The sequence below is a fragment of the Homarus americanus genome, unplaced genomic scaffold, assembly GCF_018991925.1.
Source record: "Homarus americanus isolate GMGI-L3 unplaced genomic scaffold, GMGI_Hamer_2.0 scaffold34360, whole genome shotgun sequence".
In the NCBI taxonomy this organism is placed as follows: Eukaryota; Metazoa; Arthropoda; class Malacostraca; order Decapoda; family Nephropidae; genus Homarus; species Homarus americanus.
The window spans coordinates 9,466,191-9,491,698 of record NW_024739403.1 but is presented as its reverse complement, the minus strand read 5'-3'; the positions used below and the strand labels follow the sequence as shown (position 1 = coordinate 9,491,698).

Here is a 25,508-nt window from a genome sequence, read left to right as displayed (position 1 = left end):
CGACCATGATTATAACAACCACGACCATGATTACAACACCCATGACCATGATTATTACAACCACGACCATGATTATAACAACCATTACTATGATTATATCACCCAACCATGATTATAACTCCAAGACTATGATTATAACAACCACGACCATGAATATATCAACCACGACCATCATTATAACAACCACGACCATGATTATAACAACCACGAATATGATTATAACAACCACGACAATGATTATAAAAACCAGGACCATGATTATAACAACCACGACCATGAATATAACAACCACGACCATGATTATAACAACCACGACCATGATTATAACAACCACGACTATGATTATAACAACCACGACCTTAATTATAACAACCACGACTATCATTATAACAACCACGACCTTAACTATAACAACCACGAATATGATTATAACAACCACGATCATGACTAAAACATACACGACCATGATTATAACAACCAAGACCATGATTATAACAACCACGACCATGGTTATTACAACCACGACTATGATTATAACAACCACGACCTTAATTATAACAACCACAACCATGATTATAGCAACCACGACTATGATTATAACAACCACGACTATGATTATAACAACCACGACAATGATTATTACAACCATGACCATAATTATAATAACCACGACCATGACCATAACAACCACGACCATGATCATAAAAACCACGACCATGATTATAACAACCACGACCATGATTATAACAACCACGACCATGATTATAACAACCACGACTATGATTATAACAACCACGACCTTAATTATATCAACCACGACTATGATTATAACAACCACGACCTTAATTATAACAACCACGAATATGATTATAACAACCACGATCATGACTATAACATCCACGACCATGATTATAACAACCACGACTATGATTATAACAACCCGACCATGATTATAACAACCAGACCATGATCATAACAACCACGACCATGATCATAACAAACGACCCTCATTATAACAACCACGACTATGATTATAACAACCACGACCATGATTATAACAACCACGACCATGATTATAACAACCACGACCATAATTATAACAACCACGACTATGATTATAACAACCACGACTGATCATTATAACCACGACCATGATTATAACAACCACGACCATGATTATAACAACCACGACCAAAATTATCTCATATACTATAGGAATAGCCGTGTGTCTGTGTGTGTGTCTGTTCTGGGCAGCGGCGCACAATCATTTTCATCAAACTTGGTGGAAAAATGCAAAAAAATTAGGTAGAGCGGAACAAACCTGGTCCCATGTGAAGGTTTCTTTAGGAAGGCACTAATTAACCATTTCATTTATGCTGGAAAGCGATGTCGCTATGCGCTGTCAGCGGCGGCGATTTCTTGGCGCTAATAGCTCTGGCGTTCGAACTTTCACGCTTTGGTAAACTGTACCACCGGACTCGCCACCAGGCAGGAAAGCCAACGATCACTTGTTATTGCTATAAGACTAAATTAACAGGTTACTGATAAGTATTGAGCATATGAAAATGTGTCAGCCATGTTTTGATCTATTTCTTTAAGTAAAATTACATTTCACATGGCATACTGTATGTACACACACCTCTCATTTCTGCGGGGGTTACGTTTATGAAAATCATTGCTTAACTCAAAAATGCGTAAATTAAACATAATTTTTCCATAAGAATATATGTATATGGTACAGGTTGGGGAACCATCATATACCACACAGGAGTGAACAGTTCTCTCACTTATACCAAGCACGTTGCCAACCACCGAGACAAGCTCTCCTCTATGAAGGCAGGTGATCCCATTTAATTTCACGTCCATTGCGATTGTTTTTCGTGCCTTTTTAGCTTTAGGTGCCCCAGAGGAGGCAGAGGGACATTTTCCAGATATGGTCAATGGGGAAAACAGCGTTTAACACTAAAAAGGTACGTGATAAACACACAATGAAAATGAGAGCACAGAAAAAGTAGTGCTGGTGTGAACTGAGAAAGCGATGCGTGCACCTCACCAGGCATCACAGGCGACTCCACTGCCAGGCAACCAGGCGAATATGCGCGGCAAATTTAAACTGTCTTCAGCATGTTATTTCAAAAATAGGTCTTGGCGTAAATTAGCTTTGGGTATTAATTGAACAATCGCATTATTCCTCAAAAGCTTCAATCAAACGCGTGTAAAATGCGAGTTACCTGTATGTGCCATCATTGTGATGATGGTAATATATCAGTACAATATTGATATGAAGAGGACAACAACCAACTCTTGTGAAAATATAATCAGGGGTAAAGGACAACGAGAGTACTGTACTGTATGTGGATAGATATGTCCAAACATAGTTGGAATCTAATACGAAAGATTTAAGTTTGTGACCTAGTCTGTATAACATTAAACTCAATAAGTACCTCCCTCTTAAAGTAATAGACATAAAGTGTGTCTCACGACAATATACTGAAGCAACATCAGTCAAAACAACGTTTGAAGAGTACAAGGGGTCTTCTTTATAAGTGGTTAATAGAGACCAGAAAAAAGCCACAGATAATGACACCACTTATAAAGTGGAATTAATAGGAATAGGGTCTAATTGGGACCATCATACTGTAAGCAACATTCATAAAGTTTAATTTGATATCTTTTAACATTTATAGAGACGATATATACCTTAGAAATATTTGTTAAACATTTCATTACACATCATTTTATGAAATTATTTAACTTTATGACTTCTTTAAGGTACAGTAAACCCTTGCTATTAACGAGGGTTAGATTCAGAATGCCCTGAATTGGCAAAACCGCGAATAGCAACTTATATTACCTTAGTGTATTATTATATAACTATACTGTGTATGAGAAACTTAAGTCACCAATACTATTTACATTTGCATTTGGAAGTTTGAATCTTGATGAAGTAGTGTACTGTACATAGGGAGACATCTGGTTACTGTAGCATAGGGGGATCATCAGGATCACTGTTGGAAGGAGGTCCTCAATCCAAATGTTCAGTGTTTTTTTCTGTTTTTACTATGTTCTTGTCACGAACAACCTGCGCCACTTTAGCACCTGCCAAAGCACTGTACGAATAGAATCACGAACTGCTTGTTCATTCTTTTTTATGTACCACACTGTGGATTCGTTCACACGAAACGACTGACCAGCACAGCATCACTCATCCCCTCCTTTATCTTGTCTAATAATTCAACTTTCTTTGTCAGGGATATCACTGACTTCTGCCTTTTACACTTCACTCCACTAGCATCACCAGCAATGACACTAGGCAGTCTTTTAGGGGCCATTTTCACACAGAAACATTAAAGTTTTGAGAGTACAACCTGAGATGCTGCGTCACAGGTAATGGCTGAGCGCGAACAGGAGAGGAGATGCTGTAGGTGCGTGGGGTAACTCGCTGAGCTACAGGAGAGGCTCACAAGCTAGTCACCATAGCCACCAACTGCTTACCGTGAATCGTCGAATACGTGTTGAAACCGCCCAATGCCTGTGGTTCATTGAAACACGCTCACCACTTTTCTTACGACATAAAAGATCTAATTTCACATCCATTCACAGCTACTAAACTACCTTTTAGCCATTACACCACCTTGTTTTGATTTGGAACTGATGGCTACAAAAATAGTCAATCAATGTCATCAATAGCACAACAAAAATGATATTATAGTTCTTGGAGCACTTCAAAATAATGCTCCCAATGATTGATGGATTTCAGCCTTAGAATCCTCTTAACTTCGGGGACTTTTTATGTGTAAGTCCACAATTATTTGACGACTTATGTGCAAAACTGCTTATAATGAAGACCCTAATATTGGTGACCCCCTGAATTTCTTTGAGGGTTGGAAAAAATATTAACTTTTAAAAAATAAGTGCTCTATTTATTGTTTTCTTTTAACTTTATATGATTCAACTTTATCATGAGATTAAAGAGCCCCCCAAAAGATCAAGAAAATGATGGTGGGATCAATTTATATCAATATTTATGGACTGAAGAAAATTACATAATTTGTCTGAGTGTATGTATGCACAGTGCCTTATTTGACCTCTGCCCTTCAACTAATACCTTGACCTCTGTATATGGTGTTCTGCATTTTAGACTTTGACCTTCCTGTGACTAAGAAATTTGAGAGACTTGGTCTTGTGCAATTTGTATAAGGATACATAATTATAGATTCATAAAAATTCCTTCTTCCATTCAAAAGTTATGTTTTGGAAAAAGAAAAATTAATTAACACTGAGAAGAGCAACATCATACCATAATACCAGTTGTTAATGGATATATAAAATATCTGACACTAGTAAGTGATGATTGCTCATATAAATTGCAGTCTTGATGGAAAATTTGCTTCATATTTCAAGGGTGATGGCTACACATGAAATTCACCAACGAGTTGGCAAGTTATGTGCCCTGGGAAGAGGAAATAGTCCTGAATGACAAGTCAACTTGTCAACTGAGTGAGTCTCCAATCACTTCTGCAATATGATCAGTTGGTCAATTTATATCTAGTTCCCTAACACACCTGGACAAAAAGAGACATGGAAGCCAAAAGTTGATGCAGTAACATTCTGACTGGGAAATAAATGCAGGATATTTTGTGTTTATCACTACAGTATAGTTATGTGTCACTAAATTGGATTAATTATTGTATAGGATCATTTGGAACAAATTCCAATACAGCATAGGTAAGGGTCAATTACAGTGGTGCACTCACTTTCACTAGCATCCAATTTGTGAGGACATGGATGAAGAAGCGAGTAAGAAGCACCCAAAATGGTAATGGGAGATGTCTTATTGGTTTTATATGGTAGAATCAACAAACATGACAGAATTAAATAGTTTGAAGATGATCACTTATTGACTATACCTGTAGTACTGTAGTAAACTAAAGACTCTAAACAGATAAACAGGAAGAAGAAAAAGACAATTTATAATTTTACCTTAGCCAGAAGATTTAGCAGCTTAGCTTGTGTAAGCATGGAGTCGAGATCAACAGAGTTGTAATTTTCAAATTCCAGAGCCTGAGAAACTGTTTTCTCAGCTTTGTCATATTGCTTTAAACGCATCTGAAGCTCTGCCATATCATACCTGTTGAATAAAATTATAAAGGAAATATGTTATGAAAGCCTAGTGTTGTGATGGTCAAAAATAACTCGAGAATAAATTAATATATAATATGTGAATGGAAATCATATGAAAATTATATGAATCAAAACCAACCAAATCATCTACTTGGATGCTGCAGTATTAACAGACAATCACATTTCAGGATGCAATCATTCTGCCAAATTCTAGAATAGATATGCTAGGCCTCACCATTTCCTCTAATATGTCATGGATGCCACACATCCACAACATTGCTAAAGCTGCATCCCAAAAGCTGGGACTGCTGTACAGATACCGTAGTTACTTCACGCCTAAGCAGTTGCTTTAAGTATATAAAGGAATCATTTGTCCTAACTTGTAGTACCGCTCTCACATCTGGGGTGGCTCTTCTTCTGTCCAACTGTTAGATAGGGTGGAATCAAAGTCATTTCGTCTTATTGACTCTCCTCCTTTAGTTGATAATCTTTCTTCCCTTTCTCTTTGCAGCAATTAGTTTTTTATTTTTTTATTTATTTTTTATTGAGCACCCGCTACATCCTTGTGTAAGGTGAAGCGCAGAAGCGTTTACAGCGCCCAACAGGGAAACATGCTAAGTTCATGCTTGCCTTTATGTCTCATGAGTTAAGGACGTAGAAGCCTGAAGAGTCAGTGGTTTATGTCGTCAAGTTATTGGAAGCTCCAACAACTTGTCCCTGAATACGAATTCACAACTTTTGATTTACACCAGGTACCTACTTTAATGCTAGGTGAACAGGGACTAATGGGGGTTAGGAAATAAGTCCAAACAACTTCCACCGGCCTGGGAATCTTCGCAGCAATGTTGCTTCACTCTCTCTCTTTTACAGGTACTTTAATGGGCAATGTTCCGTCGAGTTGGCATCCTGTGTACCGCCAGCAAGGCTGTGGGCTTGTAACACTGGTCTTGCCCGAGTTGCCCACCGTTTTTCTGTGGATGTTGGTCACCCTAGAATAACCTGTTATAGTACATCCTTTTTTCCTCACAGCTAAACTGTGGAATGCTTTGCCTTCTTCTGTGTTTCCATACTCATATAATCAGTCTCACTTCAAAAACCTGGTTTTCCAGCACCTTCGTGGTGTAGATTAATATAATCTTTTACTTTTCTATTTTCAATTTCTTTTTGCTCTTATTTTTTTGCCCCCCTTGGCTCCGTTGTGGGTGGATGACTTGTGCCCGGGTGAGCTATCCCCCCCATAATAAAAAAAAAATAGATTGGTAGTCTGTGTTCATATAACTGAGTCTGATGCATGTAATCAATAAAGTTCCCATATTAGAAAGTGATATACTATAAGTTCTATGAATATAGTTGAAAGGTGAAGACTGAAGTTTCATTAGGCTAAGAATTTACCTTGTACAGTGAGTTCTGCTATAACGCGTGTTCTGACAACGCGAATTGGCTCTAATGCGATTGATGAATAGAGGAACAATATTTGTAAAACGCGAACGCGTTTGCTCTAACGGTTGTTGTGGCTTGGAGTGGGATTATGCAGTGTTTACAGTTAACGTTCGACATCACATGTTCAATTGAGTTATGTGTTTTGTTTGTGAAGAATTGCAGAAATAATTTATGTAATATTTATGTATACAGTATACATGTACAGTATATGTAAATTGTAAAATTAAAAATAAAAGAGAAAATCAAATTACGTAACGTTTTACACCCGCTCTCTGTTTACATCACACACAGTGTTTACAGTTCACATTCGACATCACATGTTCAATTGAGTTATGTGTTTTGTTTGTGAAGAATTGCAGAAATAATTTATGTAATATTTATGTGTGTGTGACGTAAACAGAGCGCTTGGCCTCTCTCTCTCTCTCTCTCTCTCTCTCTCTCTCTCTCTCTCTCTCTCTCTCTCTCTCTGTATGGATGGAATTCGTGGTTTAGAGTGAGTGATACGAATGTCGTAACATTACTAGGCTGAAGGCGCCTGAATACTACTTAAACACATCAAAACTATGTTAATTGATCACTGTATAATAAATTCATTCACTCATAATTTCAAATTCCTTTATCATCCTGTGTTATATACAGAAATACTTGAGTCCCTGAGCGAGTACACAAAAAGAAAACGGAGGACTAGGACATCCTGGAGTGGATAGAGAACGGACATCTCTACTGGGGGACTCAAACGTTTCTCATGTTTTGTGGGCGCTGTAGCATAATATGAATAATATGTAAATTACAATGTACATATACTGTATATATGAAAATTGTAAAAATTTAAATAAAAGAGAAAAACTAAATACATAGCATTTAAAGTGTACTGTACTGTACAGTGTTGTGGCTTGGCGCGGGGTTATGCAATGTTTACAGTTCACGTTCGACATCACATCTTCAATTAATTTATGTGTTTTGTTTGTGAACAATTGCAGAAATAATTTATGTAATATTTATGTATACAGTGTACCTGTACAGTACAGTAGTACCCCGCTTAACACGGTCAATAAAACCCACAGGGTACCGTGTTAAGCGAAAACCGCGCTAAGTGAACAACAGAACATATGGGATTAATTCCAATAGAAACTGGCCCGACCCCCAAACTCCACTTTTTCCGACACAATACCTAAGTTCTAGTAAAAATAACATCTTAATTTTATGATGGTACACGCACACAATTAATACTTAAGAGAAATAGAGAAATACAGTCGCCAAGTTAATGTCCATTCAAATAATGGACTCAACTCCCTCCCCCTCTTCTCACACTACACCGCTGGCTCTTCCCTCTCTGAGAAATTTTGGGGGGAAAACCACTAAATTTTAATAAATAATACCTCAAACTAAAGTAAGGATAATACAATTGACATTGCTGGATTCCTTGTAAGACCAAGAATATTTTGAATATAAATGTCATATATTTTGCACAAAAGATAACATATTTACTCAGAGTAAACATTATATCTAAAATTTGTATGTCTGATGCAAAATCTATGATGTTTATATTCAAAATGATCACCAAATTGTAAGAATTCCAGCAATGTAAATTATATTCTGGCCGGGTAATTTGTATGAATTTTATGAGCTAAAACAAATATCTTCAGTTAATAAAAAAAAAAATATTCTTCAGACACTATCTGTCAATCAAAGTACCCCACCTTGCCTTCCCCCTCTTCCAACCGCGCGGTCCGTCCCAACCCTCCCCCCACCCCCACCAATCCTCCCTTCAAGAGATGTTGGGTGAAAAAACTAAATTTTAACATTTAGTATTAAATAATACCTCAGATTAAAGTTAGGATAATATAATTGACATTGCTGGATTCCTTGTAAGACCAGGAATATTTTGAATATAAATGTCATATATTTTGCACAAAAGATAACATATTTATTCAGAGTAAACATTACATCTAAAATTTGTATGTCTAATGCAAAATCTATGATGTTTATATTCAAAATGATCATCAAATTATAAGAATTCCAGCAATGTAAATTATATTCTGACCAGGTAATTTGTATGAATTTTATGAGCTAAAACAAATATCTTCAGTTAATAAAAAAAAAAAATATTCTTCACACGGTAACAGATGGTCGGTCAGTCCCTCCCTACCAGATGTGTGGGAAAACCAGAATATTTACCATTTTAGTAATAAATAATACCTCAAACTAAAGTTAGGATAATATAATTGACATTGCTGGATTTCTTGTAAGACCAGGAATATTTTGAATACAAATGTCATATATTTTGCACAAAAATAACATATTTACTCAGAGTAAACATTATATCTAAAATTTGTATGTCTAATGCAAAATCTATGATGTTTATATTCAAAATGATCGTCATATTGTAAGAATTCCAGCAATGTAAATTATATTCTGGCCGGGTAATTTGTATGAATTTTATGAGCTAAAACAGGCAGGCAGGCAGTCAGGTAGGGTGGCGGGTGGGGGTTGGGGCGAATCTAAAAATACCTCTCAAGCCGGACACTCTGCACGTATACGTGGAAAAAACCCGCGTTAAGTGAAAGTTCAGCTCTGGCGAGGCACCGCGTATATGTGAAATCGCGCTAAGCGAAACCGTGTTAAGCGGGGTATTACTGTATATGTAAATTGTAAAATTTTAAATAAGAGAGACAAACAAAATACGTAGCGTTTTAGACCCGCGCGCTCTGTTTACTCCACACTATCAGTTTGAAACACGTGTGAAGTTTTTAAGCGTCCTCAGTGATTTCTGATTACTGTTTCTCCAATTTTGTGACTATGGAAAAGAAGAACATCTCTGGGAAGCGTTCTGGTGATCGCATTTCCGGTGGTGATCGTAAAAGAAAGGCTATAACACTTGAAGAAAAGCTTGATGTTGTCAATTGTTTTGAAAATAAGGAAAGAACATGCGATATTGTGCATGCAACGGGAATAAAAGAATCTACTTTACGCACCATTAGAGACAATGCAGCAAAGATTAAAGCAAGCTGTATTGCTGGAAAAACCTTGAGTGCTAGCAAAAGTGTGAGATCACGGCCAAAGGAACTTGAGGAGATGGAATGGCTTCTAAGTGTTTGGATAGAAGATCAAACGAAAAAGCGATCTGGGACCAGCTTCCTCACCATTAAAGAGAAAGCCTTGTCAATATATGAGGACCTAAAGAAAAACTGCACCTGATGATGATGATACTGATGATGATGAAAACTGTCAACTCCTGTCTGCATGACTCCTCAACATCACCCTTCTCCCCCATCAAATTATATTCATATTTTTTCAGGGTAAAGTGTAACATTTACTGTATGATTTCATTATTAGATATGAATGTAACATTTATTTAGACTGTGCTATCCTTTGTGTTAGGCTAACTACGAAATTTTTTTCGATTTCGAGCAATCTGCACCTAACCCTATTTTCTCCATAAGCCCTGTTATTTCTATTACGCGAATTTCTATAACACGATGTTTTACAAGAACACAACTATCGCGTTATAGCAGAACTGACTGTACTGTGGTGGACACCAATCACCGACGCACATAGGGACTGGAAAAAGTCGGTGGTTAGTGAATTAACGGTTATGGAAGCAATTAATCCCATAAGACCATAACTAATTCATGGGGTTAAGGACCAGCCACCCTTCAAAAACTCTGATCTATCCTTTTACTTATACTGTATTTGTTGTGCACACTGTCAAGCAGAAAATAAAGTAAACATATAAAACAAGGATAATCAGCCTTAAATAAGCAATGTAAAGCACAAATTAAGACTCATTTACCTACATTGAGGATGCTAGAGATGGTCTCGGGTGGCAAGTTCAAGTCTCTACCAATCCTTGTTGGTCCATAACCACTCTTATTATGCCTTATTGTGCATTATCACATCAAATCAAGCTGCCCAGCACAAGAAGAATTATCACTGGGGCGTTCAGGCAAAATTAAGTCTTTACCAATCCTGTTGGTCCATCACTACCCTTATTATGCCTCATCACATCACATCAAGCTTCCCCTACGAGGGGAAGCAAAAGAGGAACTATCACCGGTGCATTTAGACACGATTGCCTAACGCATGAAGCCAGGAAAAAAAATACAAAGCCAAAGACACATGGTAAGTGTAAACAAGAGCAAAAATGGCAGGAATAAGACAAGAGGCAGCATTCACAGCCCTCTTGTGGCAAGAATTTGCACCAAGCTCACCACCCGCCAAATTCAAAACAGCTATGTTGCTCCTCTCTCGATTGTGACACCTCTGGGGTATCAACGAAACTTGCATGTTATTTCCCCTATACGTTATCATCGGTTATGCAAAGCAGTGGTTATTCGGGCATAAGTTTTCATGGTATACCTATACTGGTATACAGTAGGGTCTCAGAGTATGCGAGGGTTAAGTTCCAGGGATCCCGTGTAAGTGCAAAATTCGCGTATATTTGGTTACCCCTGTAATATATATACAGTGGTCCCGCAATTAACGAACACAATTCGTTCCACAGAGTCGTTTGTTAACCAAAAATTTTGTTAAATGAATATTGGGTAATTGGTTCCAACTCACAGAAAAAGTATATACAAAGTAAAGCCAAAAAATGCATGAAGTCAGAAACACTCCTAAAAATCCCTGAAATCGCCCTTATACAGTGATCCCTCGGTTAATGAATTCAATTCGTTCCAGAGGGTCGTTCGTTAACCAAAACCATTGTTTCAATGGGAAATTCGGTAATTGGTTCCAGCTCACTTAAAAGTATATACAAAGTAAAGCCAAAAATGCATAAAGTCAGAAACACTCCTAAAATCCCCTAAATCGCCCTTAAATCACTATACAGTTGAACCTTGACTTACGCGGTTCTCGTTTATGTGTTTGGTCATTTACGCGGTACCTTGCCAGAACCAGGATGCCCGATTTACGCAGTGAATTTACTCATTTACGCGGGTGAAGTATAATTTGTTTATTTACTGAAGATATACATGTTTTTAGCTCATAAAATATATAATTTACATTCCTGGAATCCTTACAAGATGGTGATCATTTTAAATACAAACATCTTAACATTTACATTAGACATACAGTGAGTTCTGCTATAACGCGTGTTTTGATAACGCGAATTTGCTCTAACGCGATTTTTTAATTAGGAACGATATTTGTATAACGCGAACGCGTTTGCTATAATGCGATTTTTGCTTACTATTTCTCCAATTTTGTGGTATTAACTGTGAATATGGTAAAGAAGAATATCTCCAAGAAGCGTTCTGGTGATAGAATTCCCGGTGATGATCGTAAAAGAAAGGATATAACGCTTGAAGAGAAGCTCGATTTTATCAACCTCAAAATCACCCTTCTCCCCCATCAAGTTACATTCATATTTTTTCAAGGTAAAGTGTTACATTTACTGTATGATTTCATTATTAGATATGAATGTAACATTTATTTAGACTGTGCTATCCTTTGTGTTAGGCTAACTACTAAATTTTTTCGATTTCGAGTAATCTGCACCTAACCCTATTTTCTCCATAAGCCCTGTTATTTCTATTACACGATTTTCTATAACACGATATTTTACAAGAACACAATTATCGCGTTATAGCAGAACTACCTGTACAAATTTTAGATGTAATTTAAAGAGATCATGAAAATAAGCAAATATTTTATCTTTTGAGCAAAATATATGAAGTTTACATTCAAAATATTCCCTGACCTGCAAGGAATCCAGCAATGTCAATTATATTATCCTAACTTTAGTCTGAGGTATTATTTATTACTAAAAATGTAAATATACTGTTTTCTCCCAAACATTTCTCTGGTAGGGAGGGACCCAGCGATCGTGGGAAGAGGGGGGGGAGCTGTAGGTGGGGTATTTTGATTGACAGATAGTGTTTGGGTGAAGTATTTTTTTATTTTTTTATTGAAGATATTTGTTTTAGCTCATTAAATTCATACAAATTACCCGGAGAAAATATAATTTACATTGCTGGAATTCTTACAATTTGATGATCATTTTGAAGATAAACATCATAGATTTTGCATTAGACATACAAATTTTAGATCTAATGTAAGTATTTTGTTTACTCTGAGCAAATATGTGATCTTTTGTGCAAAATATATGACATGTATATTCAAAATATTCCTGGTCTTGCAAGGAATCCAGCAATGTCAATTATATTATCCTAACTTTTCTTTGAGGTGTTATTTATTACTATACCTTAAAATCTAGTGTTTTCCCCCAAACATTTCTCAGAGAGGGAGGAGCCAGCGAGTGTGAGAAGAGGGGGGGGGAGGGAGTTGAGTCCATTATTTGAATGGACATTAACTTGGCAACTGTATTTCTCTATTTTTACTAGAACATAGTTAATGTGTTGGGGAAAACTGGAGTTTGGGGGTCGGCCCGGTCTCTATTTCAATTACCCTGTAATCCCATATGTTATGTTGTTCACTTTACGTGTTTCTCGCTTTACGCGGGCCTCCGTGGGTTCAATTGACCGTGTAAAGCGAGGGTTCACTGTATACCTTAAAATCTAGTGTTTTCACCCAAACATTTCTCAGAGAGGGAGGAGCCAGCGAGCGGGGAAGAGAGGGGGGAGGGGGGGGTTGAGTCCATTATTTGAATGGACATTAACCTGGCGACTGTATTTCTCTTAAATATTAATTGTGTGAGCATACCATCATAAAATTAAGATGTTATTTTTACTACAACATAGGTTTTGTGTCTGTATTGTGTAAGAAAAAGTGGAGTTTAGGAGTTGGCCCACATTTCAATTAATCCCATATGACTAAGCATTATTCCATCAAGATTTCTCATTTTACTCGCCACTCTGCGGTTCACCTGACCGCCAGAAATCAGTACATTGTGTGTGTGTGTGTGTGTGTGTGTGTGTGTGTGTGTGTGTGTGTGTGTGTGTGTAGGTGTGTGTGTGTATATATATATATATATATATATATATATATATATATATATATATATATATATATATATATATATATATATATATATATATATATATATATATATATATACTCTTATATATATATATATATATATATACTATACTACTATATATATATATATATATATATATATATATATATATATATGCAAGTAAATCACTGTAGGTGCGCGTGATCTAGGCATATGCTGATAACCACAAGGAAAGAAGAAAACACGAAGTTCCCAAGCGCTTTCGTGTAATTCACATCTTCAGGGGTGAGTACAGACTAGAGAAAGAAATACAAATCAAGGTGTATATATACAGAGAAGGGTGAGACCAGGTCCACAATGGTCAGGTATTAGGTAATGACCCTACTAATCTTTAAATAGCACACAACGGTTGGTGGTCAGGTCAGATGGTCAGGTGACCCGGCCTTCTCACCTGGTCACAAATCTTCTTAATTACAAAATTGTCCAGCTTGTACATGCTGTTACTCAAATTCATGTTGAATGCTTCGGTATGTTTAATAAGACTAGATTCTATGATGTTCCTACTATCAATTGAATTACATGGTAATATTGAGGAGGCATTATCCCAGTCAATGCGATGCTTGTTATCCTCAAATGAACAAACAGAGCATTGGATTCCTGGCCTGTCCTAACACTGTATTTGTGTTGTTTAATTCTAGTTGCAAGATCTTTACCTGTCTGGCCTAAGTAAAACATATTACATTCCTTGCAAGGAACTTTATAAATGCAACCAATTGTGTTGTTGGGGGAGTTCTTGGTTAACATTTGCTTAACAGTGCATGAGTTTTTAAATGCCACATTGACGTTCCAGGTTTTTAGTTGTGAAGGAATGTGAGAAATTTTTGTGAAATGGTAATATTAAGATATTCTTATGGTCATGGGTGGGCTTGGGATCAGTTCTATAAAAAGTTTTCTTAGTAATGTTTAGGCATTTGTCTATGAAAGATCTAGGGTATTTAAGGTTTGAGCCAATATTATATATATATTTGTATTCCTCATCGATGAATTCCGGACTGCAAATTCTCAAGGCACGTAAAAACATTGTTGAAAATACTGACTGTTTGACTTTATTATGGTGGGCAGTCTGGTTTAGATATGTTGATGATGTATTATGTCTCTGGCCATGTAATGAGGACCTAAAAGCTTTCCTGCCACAACTTAACAACTTAGCCCCCTCGATCAAATTCACTGTGGAATTAGAGCAAGACTGTAAATTGCCATTCCTAGACTGTCTGATACACATATATATATAATATTGGCTCAAACCTTAAATACCCTAGATCTTTCATTGACAAATGTTTAAACATTACTAAGAAAACTTTTTATAGAACTGACCCCAAGCCCACCCATGACCATAAGAATATCTTAATATTACCATTTCACAAAAATTTCTCACACATTCCTCCACAGCTAAAAACCTGGAACGTCAATGTGGCATTTAAAAACTCATGCACTGTCCCCAAATATGTAACTGTAAATTTTCAGCCTTCTGGCTGCCAAGCTCTTTCAATAAACCGTTAATTATTATTATTATTTATTATTATTACAAATGTTAATCAAGAACTCCCCCAACAACACAATTGGTTGCATTTATAAAGTTCCTTGCAAGGAATGTAATATGTTTTACTTAGGCCAGACAGGTAAAGATCTTGCAACTAGAATTAAACAACACAAATACAGTGTTAGGACAGGCCAGGAATCCAATGCTCTGTTTGTTCATTTGAGGGATAACAAGCATTGCATTGACTGGGATGATGCCTCCTCAATATTACCATGTAATTCAATTGATAGTAGGAACATCATAGAATCTAGTCTTATTAAACATACCGAAGCATTCAACATGAATTTGAGTAACGGCATGTACAAGCTGGACAATTTTGTAATTAAGAAGATTTGTGATCAGGTGAGAAGGCCGGGTCACTTGACCATCTGACCTGACCACCAACCGTTGTGTGCTATTTAAAGATTAGTAGGGTCATTACCTAATACCTGACCATTGTGGACCTGGTCTCACCCTCTGTATATATACACCTTGATTTGTATTACTCTCTCTAGTCTGTACTCACCCCTGAAGATGTGAATTACACGAAAGCGCTTGGGAACTTCGTGTTTTCTTCTTTCCTTGTGGTTATCAGCATATATATATATATATATATATATATATATATATATATATATATATATATATATATATATATATATATATATATATATATATATATATATATATATATATATATATATATATATATATATATATATATATATATATATATATATATATATATATATATATATATATATATATATATATATATATATATATATATATATATATATATATATATATACAGTATATATAGTACTCGATTTACGTCAATTGAACTCTATTAGGTACCATGGGAAAGTGGAATCTGCAGAATGGAAATAATAAGAGAACATATGGGATTAATTCCAATAGAGACTGGCCCGACCCCCAAACTCCACTTTTTCCGACACAATACCTATGTTGTAGTAAAAATAACATCTAAATTTTATGATGGTATGCTCACACAATTAATATTTAAGAGAAATACAGTCGCCAGGTTATGTCCATTCAAATAATGGACTCAAATCCCCCCCCCCCTCTTCCCAGCTCACTGGCCCCTACCTCTCTGAGAAATGATTGGGTGAAACACTACATTTTAACGTTTAGTAATAAATAATACCTCAGACTAAAGTTAGGATAATATAATTGACATTTCTGGATTCCTTGCAGGTCAGGGAATATTTTGAATGTAAACTTCATATATTTTGCACAAAAGATAAAATACTTGCTTTGTGTAAACCAAATAATTAAATTAGATCTAAAATTTGTATGTCTAATGCAAAATCCATGATGTTTATATTCAAAATGATCATCATATTATAAGAATTCCAGCAATGTATATTATATTCTGGTCCAGTAATTTGTATGAATTTTATGAGCTAAAACAAATATCTTCAGATAAAAAAAAAAATATTCTTCACGACACTATCTGTCAATCAAAGTACCCCAACTTGCCTCCCCCCTCTTCCAACCGCACCAGATGGTCGGTCCGTCCCAACCCTCCCCCCCACCCCCCACCTTCCCTCCCTACCAGAGAATTGTTTGGTGAAACAACTAATTTTAACTTTTAGTAACAAATAATACCTCAGACTAAAGTTAGGATAATATAATTGACATTGCTGGATTCCTTGTAAGACCAGGAACATTTTGAATATAAATGTCATATATTTTGCACAAAAGATAACATATTTACTCAGAGTAAACATTAGATCTAAAATTTGTATGTCTAATGGAAAATCTATGATGTTTTTATTCAAAATCATCAAATTGTAAGAATTCCAGCAATGTAAATTATATTCTGGCCGGGTAATTTGTATGAATTTTATGAGCTAAAACAAATATTTTCAGTTAATAAAAAAAAAAATATTCTTCACACCTTGCCAGATGGTCAGTCGGTCCCTCCCCACCAGATAAATGTGTGGGAAAACCTGAATATTTACCTTTTTAGTAATAAATAACACCTCAGACTAAAGTTAGGATAATATAATTGACATTGCTGGATTCCTTGTAAGACCAGGAATATTCTGAATATAAATGTCATACATTTTGCACAAAAGATAACATATTTACTCAGAGTAAACATTAGATCTAAAATTTGTATGTCTAATGCAAAATCTATGATGTTTATATTCAAAATGATCATCAAATTGCAAGAATTCCAGCAATGTAAATTATATTCTGGCCGGGTAATTTGTATGAATTTTATGAGCAAAATAAAAAAAATAAAAAAAATTACACTTCACGCGTATATGGGTAGATGAACCGCGGAAAGTGAAAGTTGGTTCTGGCGAGGAACCGCGTATATGAGAAATCGCGTAAAGCGTGGTAATACTGTGTATGTATATGTATATGTATATATGTATATGTATATATATATATGTATATATATATATATGTATATATATATATATATATATATATATATATATATATATATATATATATATATATATATATATATATATATATATATATATATATATATATATATATATATATATATATATATATATATATATATATATGTTAGTAATCTCACTTAACGCGGGTCAATTGAACCCAGAGGGTCTCGTTGCTAAGGAATCCACAAGTATACAGGATTAATTCCACAGAAACCGCCTGACCCTAAACTCCACTCTTGAAGGGCCAAGTACATAACTATGTTGTAGTAAAAATAACATCTTAATTTTATGATGGTACATGCACACAATTAATACTTAAGAGAAATAGAGAAATACAGTCGCCAAGTTAATGTCCATCAAATAATGGACTCAACTCCCTCCCCCTCTTCTCACACTACACTCACTGGCTCTTCCCTCTGAGAAATTTTTGGGGGAAAACCAGGTATAGTAATAAATAATTCCTCAAACTAAAGTTAGGATAATACAATTGACATTGCTGGATTCCTTGTAAGACCAGGAATATTTTGAATATAAATGTCATATATTTTGCACAAAAGATAACATAGTTACCTAGAGAAAAATTTTTATCTAAAAATTGTATGTTTAATGCAAAATATATGATGTTTATATTCAAAATGATCACCAAATTATAAGAATTCCAGCAATGTAAATTATATTCTGACCGGGTAATTTGTATGAATTTTATGAGCTAAAACAAATATCTTCAGTTAATAAAAAAAAAATAATCTTCACGACACTATCTGTCAATCAAAGTACCCCACCTTGCCTCCCCCCCTCTTCCAACCGCGCGGTCAGTCCCAACCCTCCCCCACCCCCCACCAATCCTCCCTTCCAGAGTTTTTAACATTTAGTATTAAATAATACCTCAGATTAAAGTTAGGATAATATAATTGACATTGCTGGATTCCTTGTAAGACCAGGAATATTTTGAATATAAATGTCATATATTTTGGACAAAAGATACCATAGTTACTTAGAGAAAAAATTTTATCTAAAAATTGTAAGTTTAAAGCAAAATATATGATGTTTATATTCAAAATGATCACCAAATTATAAGAATTCCAGCAATGTAATTTATATTCTGACCGGGTAATTTGTATGAATTTTATGAGCTAAAACAAATATCTTCAGTTAATAAAAAAAAAAATAATTCTTCACGGGGTAACAGATGGTCGGTCGGTCGGTCCCTCCCTCCCCCCCACCCTCCACCAACCGTCCCAAGGAGATGTGTGGGATAACCACTAAATTTTAATAAATAATACCTCAAACTAAAGTTAGGATAATATAATTGACATTGCTGGATTCCTTGTAAGACCAGGAATATTTTGAATATAAATGTCATATATTTTGCACAAAAGATAACATAGTTACTCTGAGAACAATGTTTATCTAAAATTTGTATGTCTAATGCAAAATATATGATGTTTATATTCAAAATGATCACCAAATTATACGAATTCCAGCAATGTAAATTATATTCTGGCCGGGTAATTTGTATGAATTTTATGAGCTAAAACAGGCAGTCAGGCAGGGTGGCGGGTGGGGCAAATCTAAAAATAGCGTCTCGAGCCGGACACTCACCGCTATATGTGGAAAAAATCCGTGTTAAGTGAAAGTTCAGCTCTGGCGAGGCACCGCGTATATGATAAAACGCGTTAAGTGAAACCGCGTTAGGCGGGGTAATACTGTATTTAGAAAAAAAAAATTCTTTTTTTTTTCTTTTTTTTTTTACTAATTTATTGTTATTTTATTACACGTATTAATGATGTTCTTTATTTCAGGGGTTTAGATGCATATTTATGCACTTTTTTACAATTTTTACAATTTTATATTATATTTTTCAGTGTTAAGTGGTTGTATTTGGGGGCCTGGAACGAATTAATCCTATAACAAACGAATGCTATAACGAACAAGGTTCTAGAACCAATTAGATTCGTTATAGCATACCCCACTTATATATATATATATATATATATATATATATATATATATATATATATATATATATATATATATATATATATATATATATATATATATATATATATATATATATATATATATATATATTATACACAGTTGTACCCCACTTAACGCGTCAATAGAACCCAGAGGGTCCCGTGTTAAGTGAACAACAGAACATATGGGATTAATTCCAATAGAAACCGGCCCGACCCCCAAACTCCACTTTTTGAAGGCACATACCTATGTTGTAGTAAAAATAACATCTAAATTTTATGATGGTACATGCACACAATTAATACTTAAGAGAAATAGAGAAATACAGTCGCCAAGTTAATGTCCATTCAAATAATGGACTCAACTCCCTCCCCCTCTCACACTACACTGCCGGCTCTTCCCTCTCAGAGAAATTTTTGGGGGAAAACCACTAAATTTTAATAAATAATACCTCAAACTAAAGTTAGGATAATACAATTGACATTGCTGGATTCCTTGTAAGACCAGGAATATTTTGAATATAAATGTCACATATTTTGCACAAAAGATAACATAGTTACCTAGAGAAAAATGTTTATCTAAAATTTGTATGTTTAATGCAAAATATATGATGTTTATATTCAAAATGATCACCAAATTATAAGAATTCCAGCAATGTAAATTATATTCTGGCCGGGTAATTTGTATGAATTTTATGAGCTAAAACAGGCAGTCAGGCAGGGTATGGTGGGGCAAATCTAAAAATAGCGGCTCGAGCGGACACTCACCGCGTATATGTGGAAAAAAACTGCAGAGTGAAAGTTCACTCTGGCGAGGCACCAGATATATGATAAAAACGTTATGAAAAATCACAAGAAGGTATACTGTATGATATATATATATATATATATATATATATATATATATATATATATATATATATATATATATATATATATATATATATATATATATATATATATATATATATATATATATATATATATATATATATATATATATATATATATATATATATATATATATATATATACAGTAGTACCCATTTACGGGTCAATTTAACCCACTGGGTACTCATGAAAGTGAAAACCGAGTAAATGGAACAACAGAACATATGGGATTAATTCCAATAGAGACTGGCCCGACCCCCAAACTCACTTTTCCACACACAATACCTATGTTGTAGTAAAAATAACATCAAATTTTATGATGGTATGCTCACACAATTAATATTTAAGAGAAATACAGTAGCCAGTTAATGACCATTCAAATAATGGACTCAAATCCTCTTCCCAGCTCCACTGGCCCCTTCACCTCTGAGAAATGATTGGGTGAACACTACATTTTAACGTTTAGTAACAATACCAGACTAAAGTTAGGATAATATAATTGACATTTCGGATTCCTTGCAGGTCAGAAATATTTTGAATGTAAACTTCATATATTTTGCACAAAAAGATAAAAAATAGTTGCTGTGTGTAAACCAAATTATTACATTAGACCTAAAATTTGTATGTCTAATGCAAAATCCATGATGTTTATATTCAAAATGATCATCATATTGTAAGAATTTCCAGCAATGTAAATTATATATGGGTCGAGTAATTTGTATGAATTTTATGAGCTAAAACAAATATCTTCAGTTAATAAAAAAATAAAATTCTTCACGACACTATCTGTCAATCAAAGTACCCCAACTGCTCCCCTCTCACACTCACGCCAGCTGGTGGTCGGTCCCAACTCCTCCCCCATCCCCACCTTCCCTCCGCATTACAAGAGAAATGTGTGAAAATACAGATTTTAACGTTTAGTAATAAATAATACCTCAGACTAAAGTTAGGATAATATAATTGACATTTCTGGATTCCTTGAGGTCAGGGAAATATTTTGAATGTAAACTTCATATATTTTGCACAAAAGATAAAATATTTGCTTTGTGTAAACCAAATTATTACATTAGATCTAAAATTTGTGTCTAATGCAAAATCCATGATGTTTATATTCAAAATGATCATCATATTAAAGAATTCCAGCAATGTAAATTATATTCTGGCCGGGTAACTTGTATGAATTTTATGAGCAAAAACATATATCTTCAGTAAATAGACAAAGAAATATTCTCAAAGGACACTATCTGTCAATCAAATACTCTGCCCTAGCTGGGTCGGTCCCTCCTCCCTCCCCCACCCCCACCCTCCCTACTAGAGAAGCTTTGGGAGAAAATAGTATATTTACATTTTAGAAATAAATAATAACTCAGACAAAGTTAGATAATATAATTGACATTTCTGGATTCCTTGCAGGTCAGAATATTTTGAATGTAAACTTCATATATTTTGCACAAAAGATAAAAATATTTGCTTTGTGTAAACCAAATTATTACATAAGATCTAAAATTTGTATGTCTAATGCAAAATCCATGATGTTTATATTCAAAATGATCATCATATTGTAAGAATTCAGCAATGTAAATTATATTCTGGCCGGTAATTGTATGAATTTTATGAGCTAAAAAAAAGAAATTATACTTCACAGCTGTATGAGTAGATGCACTGAAAGTGAAACCGTAAAGCGGGGTAATACTATGTGTGTGTGTGTGTGTGTGTGTGTGTGTGTGTGTGTGTGTGTGTGTGTGTGTGTGTGTAATATATATATATATATATTATATATATATATATATATATATATATATATATATATATATATATATATATATATATAAATATATATATATATATATATATATATATATATATATATATATATATATATATAGCGATAACACAAGGAAAGAACATGGCTATATTTGGGTGAGTACAATCTGTACTCACCCCTGAAGAGTGAATACAATAGCCGGAAACATGATTTCTTCTCCTGTGGTTACTTCGCATATACCAGATCCACATCTACAGTGATTTACTCATATATATATATATATATATATATATATATATATATATATATAATATATATATATAATTTATATATAAAATATATATAATATATATATATAAAATATGTATAAGTGGTACCCCACTTAACGCTGTCAATTGAACCCAGAGGGTCCCGCGTTAAGTGAAAACCGCGTTAAGTGAATAACAGAACATATGGGATTAATTCCAATAGAACCCAGCCCGACCCCCAAACTCCACTTTTTGACGACAAATAACTATGTTGTAGTAAAAATAACATCTTAATTTTATGATGGTACATGCACACAATTAATACTTAAGAGAAATAGAGAAATACAGTCGCCAAGTTAATGTCCATTCAAATAATGGACTCAACTCCCTCCCCCTCTTCTCACACTACACTCACTGGCTCTTCCCTCTGAGAAATTTTTGGGGGAAAACCAGGTATAGTAATAAATAATTCCTCAAACTAAAGTTAGGATAATATAATTGACATTGCTGGATTCCTTGTAAGACCAGGAATATTTTGAATATAAATGTCATATATTTTGGACAAAAGATAACATAATTACCTAGAGAACAATTTTTATCTAAAAATTGTATGTTTAATGCAAAATATATGTTGTTTATATTCAAAATGATCAGCAAATTGTAAGAATTCCAGCAATGTAAATTATATTCTGGCCGGATAATTTGTATGAATTTTATGAGCTAAAACAAATATCTTCAGTTAATAAAAAAAAAAAAATATTCTTCGACACTATCTGTCAATCAAAGTACCCCACCTTGCCTTCCCCCCTCTTCCAACCGCGTGGTCAGTCCCAACCCTCCCCCCACCCCCCACCAATCCTCCATTCAAGAGTTTTTAACATTTAGTATTAAATAATACCTCAGATTAAAGTTAGGATAATATAATTGACATTGCTGGATTCCTTGTAAGACCAGGAATATTTTGAATATAAATGTCATATATTTTGGACAAAAGATAACATAATTACCTAGAGAACAATTTTTATCTAAAAATTGTATGTTTAATGCAAAATATATGTTGTTTATATTCAAAATGATCACCAAATTATAAGAATTCCAGCAATGTAAATTATATTCTGACCGGGTAATTTGTATGAATTTTATGAGCTAAAACAAATATCTTCAGTTAATAAAAAAAAAAATAATTCTTCACTGGGTAACAGATGGTCGGTCGGTCGGTCCCTCCCTCCCCCCCACCCCCCACCAACCGTCCCAAGGAGATGTGTGGGATAACCACTAAATTTTAATAAATAATACCTCAAACTAAAGTTAGGATAATATAATTGACATTGCTGGATTCCTTGTAAGACCAGGAATATTTTGAATATAAATGTCATATATTTTGGACAAAAGATAACATAATTACCTAGAGAACAATTTTTATCTAAAAATTGTATGTTTAATGCAAAATATATGTTGTTTATATTCAAAATGATCACCAAATTATAAGAATTCCAGCAATGTAAATTATATTCTGGCTGGGTAATTTGTATGAATTTTATGAGCTAAAACAGGCAGTCAGGCAGGGTGGCGGGTGGGGGGTGGTGCGAATCTAAAAATAGCTCTCGAGCCGGACACTCACCGCGTATATGATGAAAAATGCCGCGTTAAGTGAAAGTTCAGCTTTGGCAAGGCACCGCGTATATGCGAAAACGCGTTAAGTGAAAGCGCGTTAAGCGGGGTACCACTGTATATATATATAATGCATAAAGTCAGAAACACTCCTAAAATTCCCCTAAATCGCCCTTAATCACTATATATATACACTCTTATTCTTAAATCACTACTGTAATGTGATACAGGTGATTAATTTTTATCTCTTGTGCAAAATATATGACGTTTATATTAAAATTATTCGCTGTCTTGCAAGGATTCCAGCAATGCAAATTATAATCTCCTAACTTCAGTCTGAGATATTATATAAGATAAACACTGTAAGCCTAAGACCCTGGCTGGGCGGATGGGGGAGAGGGGGTAGAGACAAGGAAGGGGGGGAGAGGCAGGTGAGGTGATACAGTTTGACAATTGGTGCCGAGAGGTCGAGTGAAGTATTTCTTTGTTTATTTATGTCCTTGAGATTGAGTTTTGGTTTTTTGCTTATAAAATTTCATAGAAGTGACAGGGGAGAATATAATTTACATGGCTGGAATTCTTATACGATATTGATTAATTTGAACATAAACAAGCTATAATTTACACTAGACATAACAATTTTAGTACCGTTAGTACCTGGACACTACAGGTTTGCTTTAGGTCATTTAATTCTTTTACTTTTCTTTTAGTATGGTGTGTGCATGTAAATGAATGAAAAAAAGGAAGAAATTTATGTAAATCTACCCAAAAATACAATTGAAAAACTTTACATTATAAAATGTACTAATGTATTAAAATTTTTATCTCTTGTGCAAAATATATGACGTTTTCTTCAAATTATTCACTGTCTTGCAAGGATTCCAGCAATGCAAATTATATTCTCCTAACTTTAGTCTGTGATATTATATAAGATAAAAACTTAAAGCCTACTAAAAACCACCAAACCTTTGCTGGGAGGGTGGAGGGTAGGGAGGGAGAGAGGGGTGAAAGTGACATGTTTGATAGTTAGGCGCTGAAGGTCTAGTGAAGTATTTATTTGTTTATTTATTTCCTTTAAATTGAGTTTTTGTTTTTTTATTATAAAATTTCATAGAAGTGACCGGGGAGAATATAATTTACATTGCTGGAATTCTTATACGATAGTGATTAATTTGAATGTAAACATGCAATAGTTTGCACGAGACTAAAATTTTAGTATTCATTTTGTACATTATTTTGATTTCCTGTACAATACAGCTTTGCCCTAAGGACAGTGTATGCATGTAAATGAGTTTCAATAAATGAATAAAATTACATATATGGAGCCAAAAATAATAGATGAAAAACTTTATGTAGACAGAGTTTGGATGGCTAAATTTTAGAATGACCAATAATTTTAATAAAAAAAATGCAAAAAAATTAAAGAGCACAATTTTCTTGATGTTTACTCCACTGGAAACAAATGTAAACATAGAACAGATTACTGAATTACTGAATTGGCA

At 34.4% G+C, this 25,508-nt stretch overlaps 1 protein-coding gene across 1 annotated transcript in view; it reads right to left on the bottom strand.

Annotated features, from left to right (window-relative positions):
- Positions 1-25,508, bottom strand: part of LOC121874600 (tetratricopeptide repeat protein 21B-like) — a gene marked incomplete in the record, with an annotated part of 547,778 nt that overhangs the window by 216,531 nt on the left and 305,739 nt on the right. The window contains 1 exon segment of the mRNA XM_042378823.1: positions 4,984-5,131. Coding sequence (XP_042234757.1) covers positions 4,984-5,131 — 148 coding nt within the window.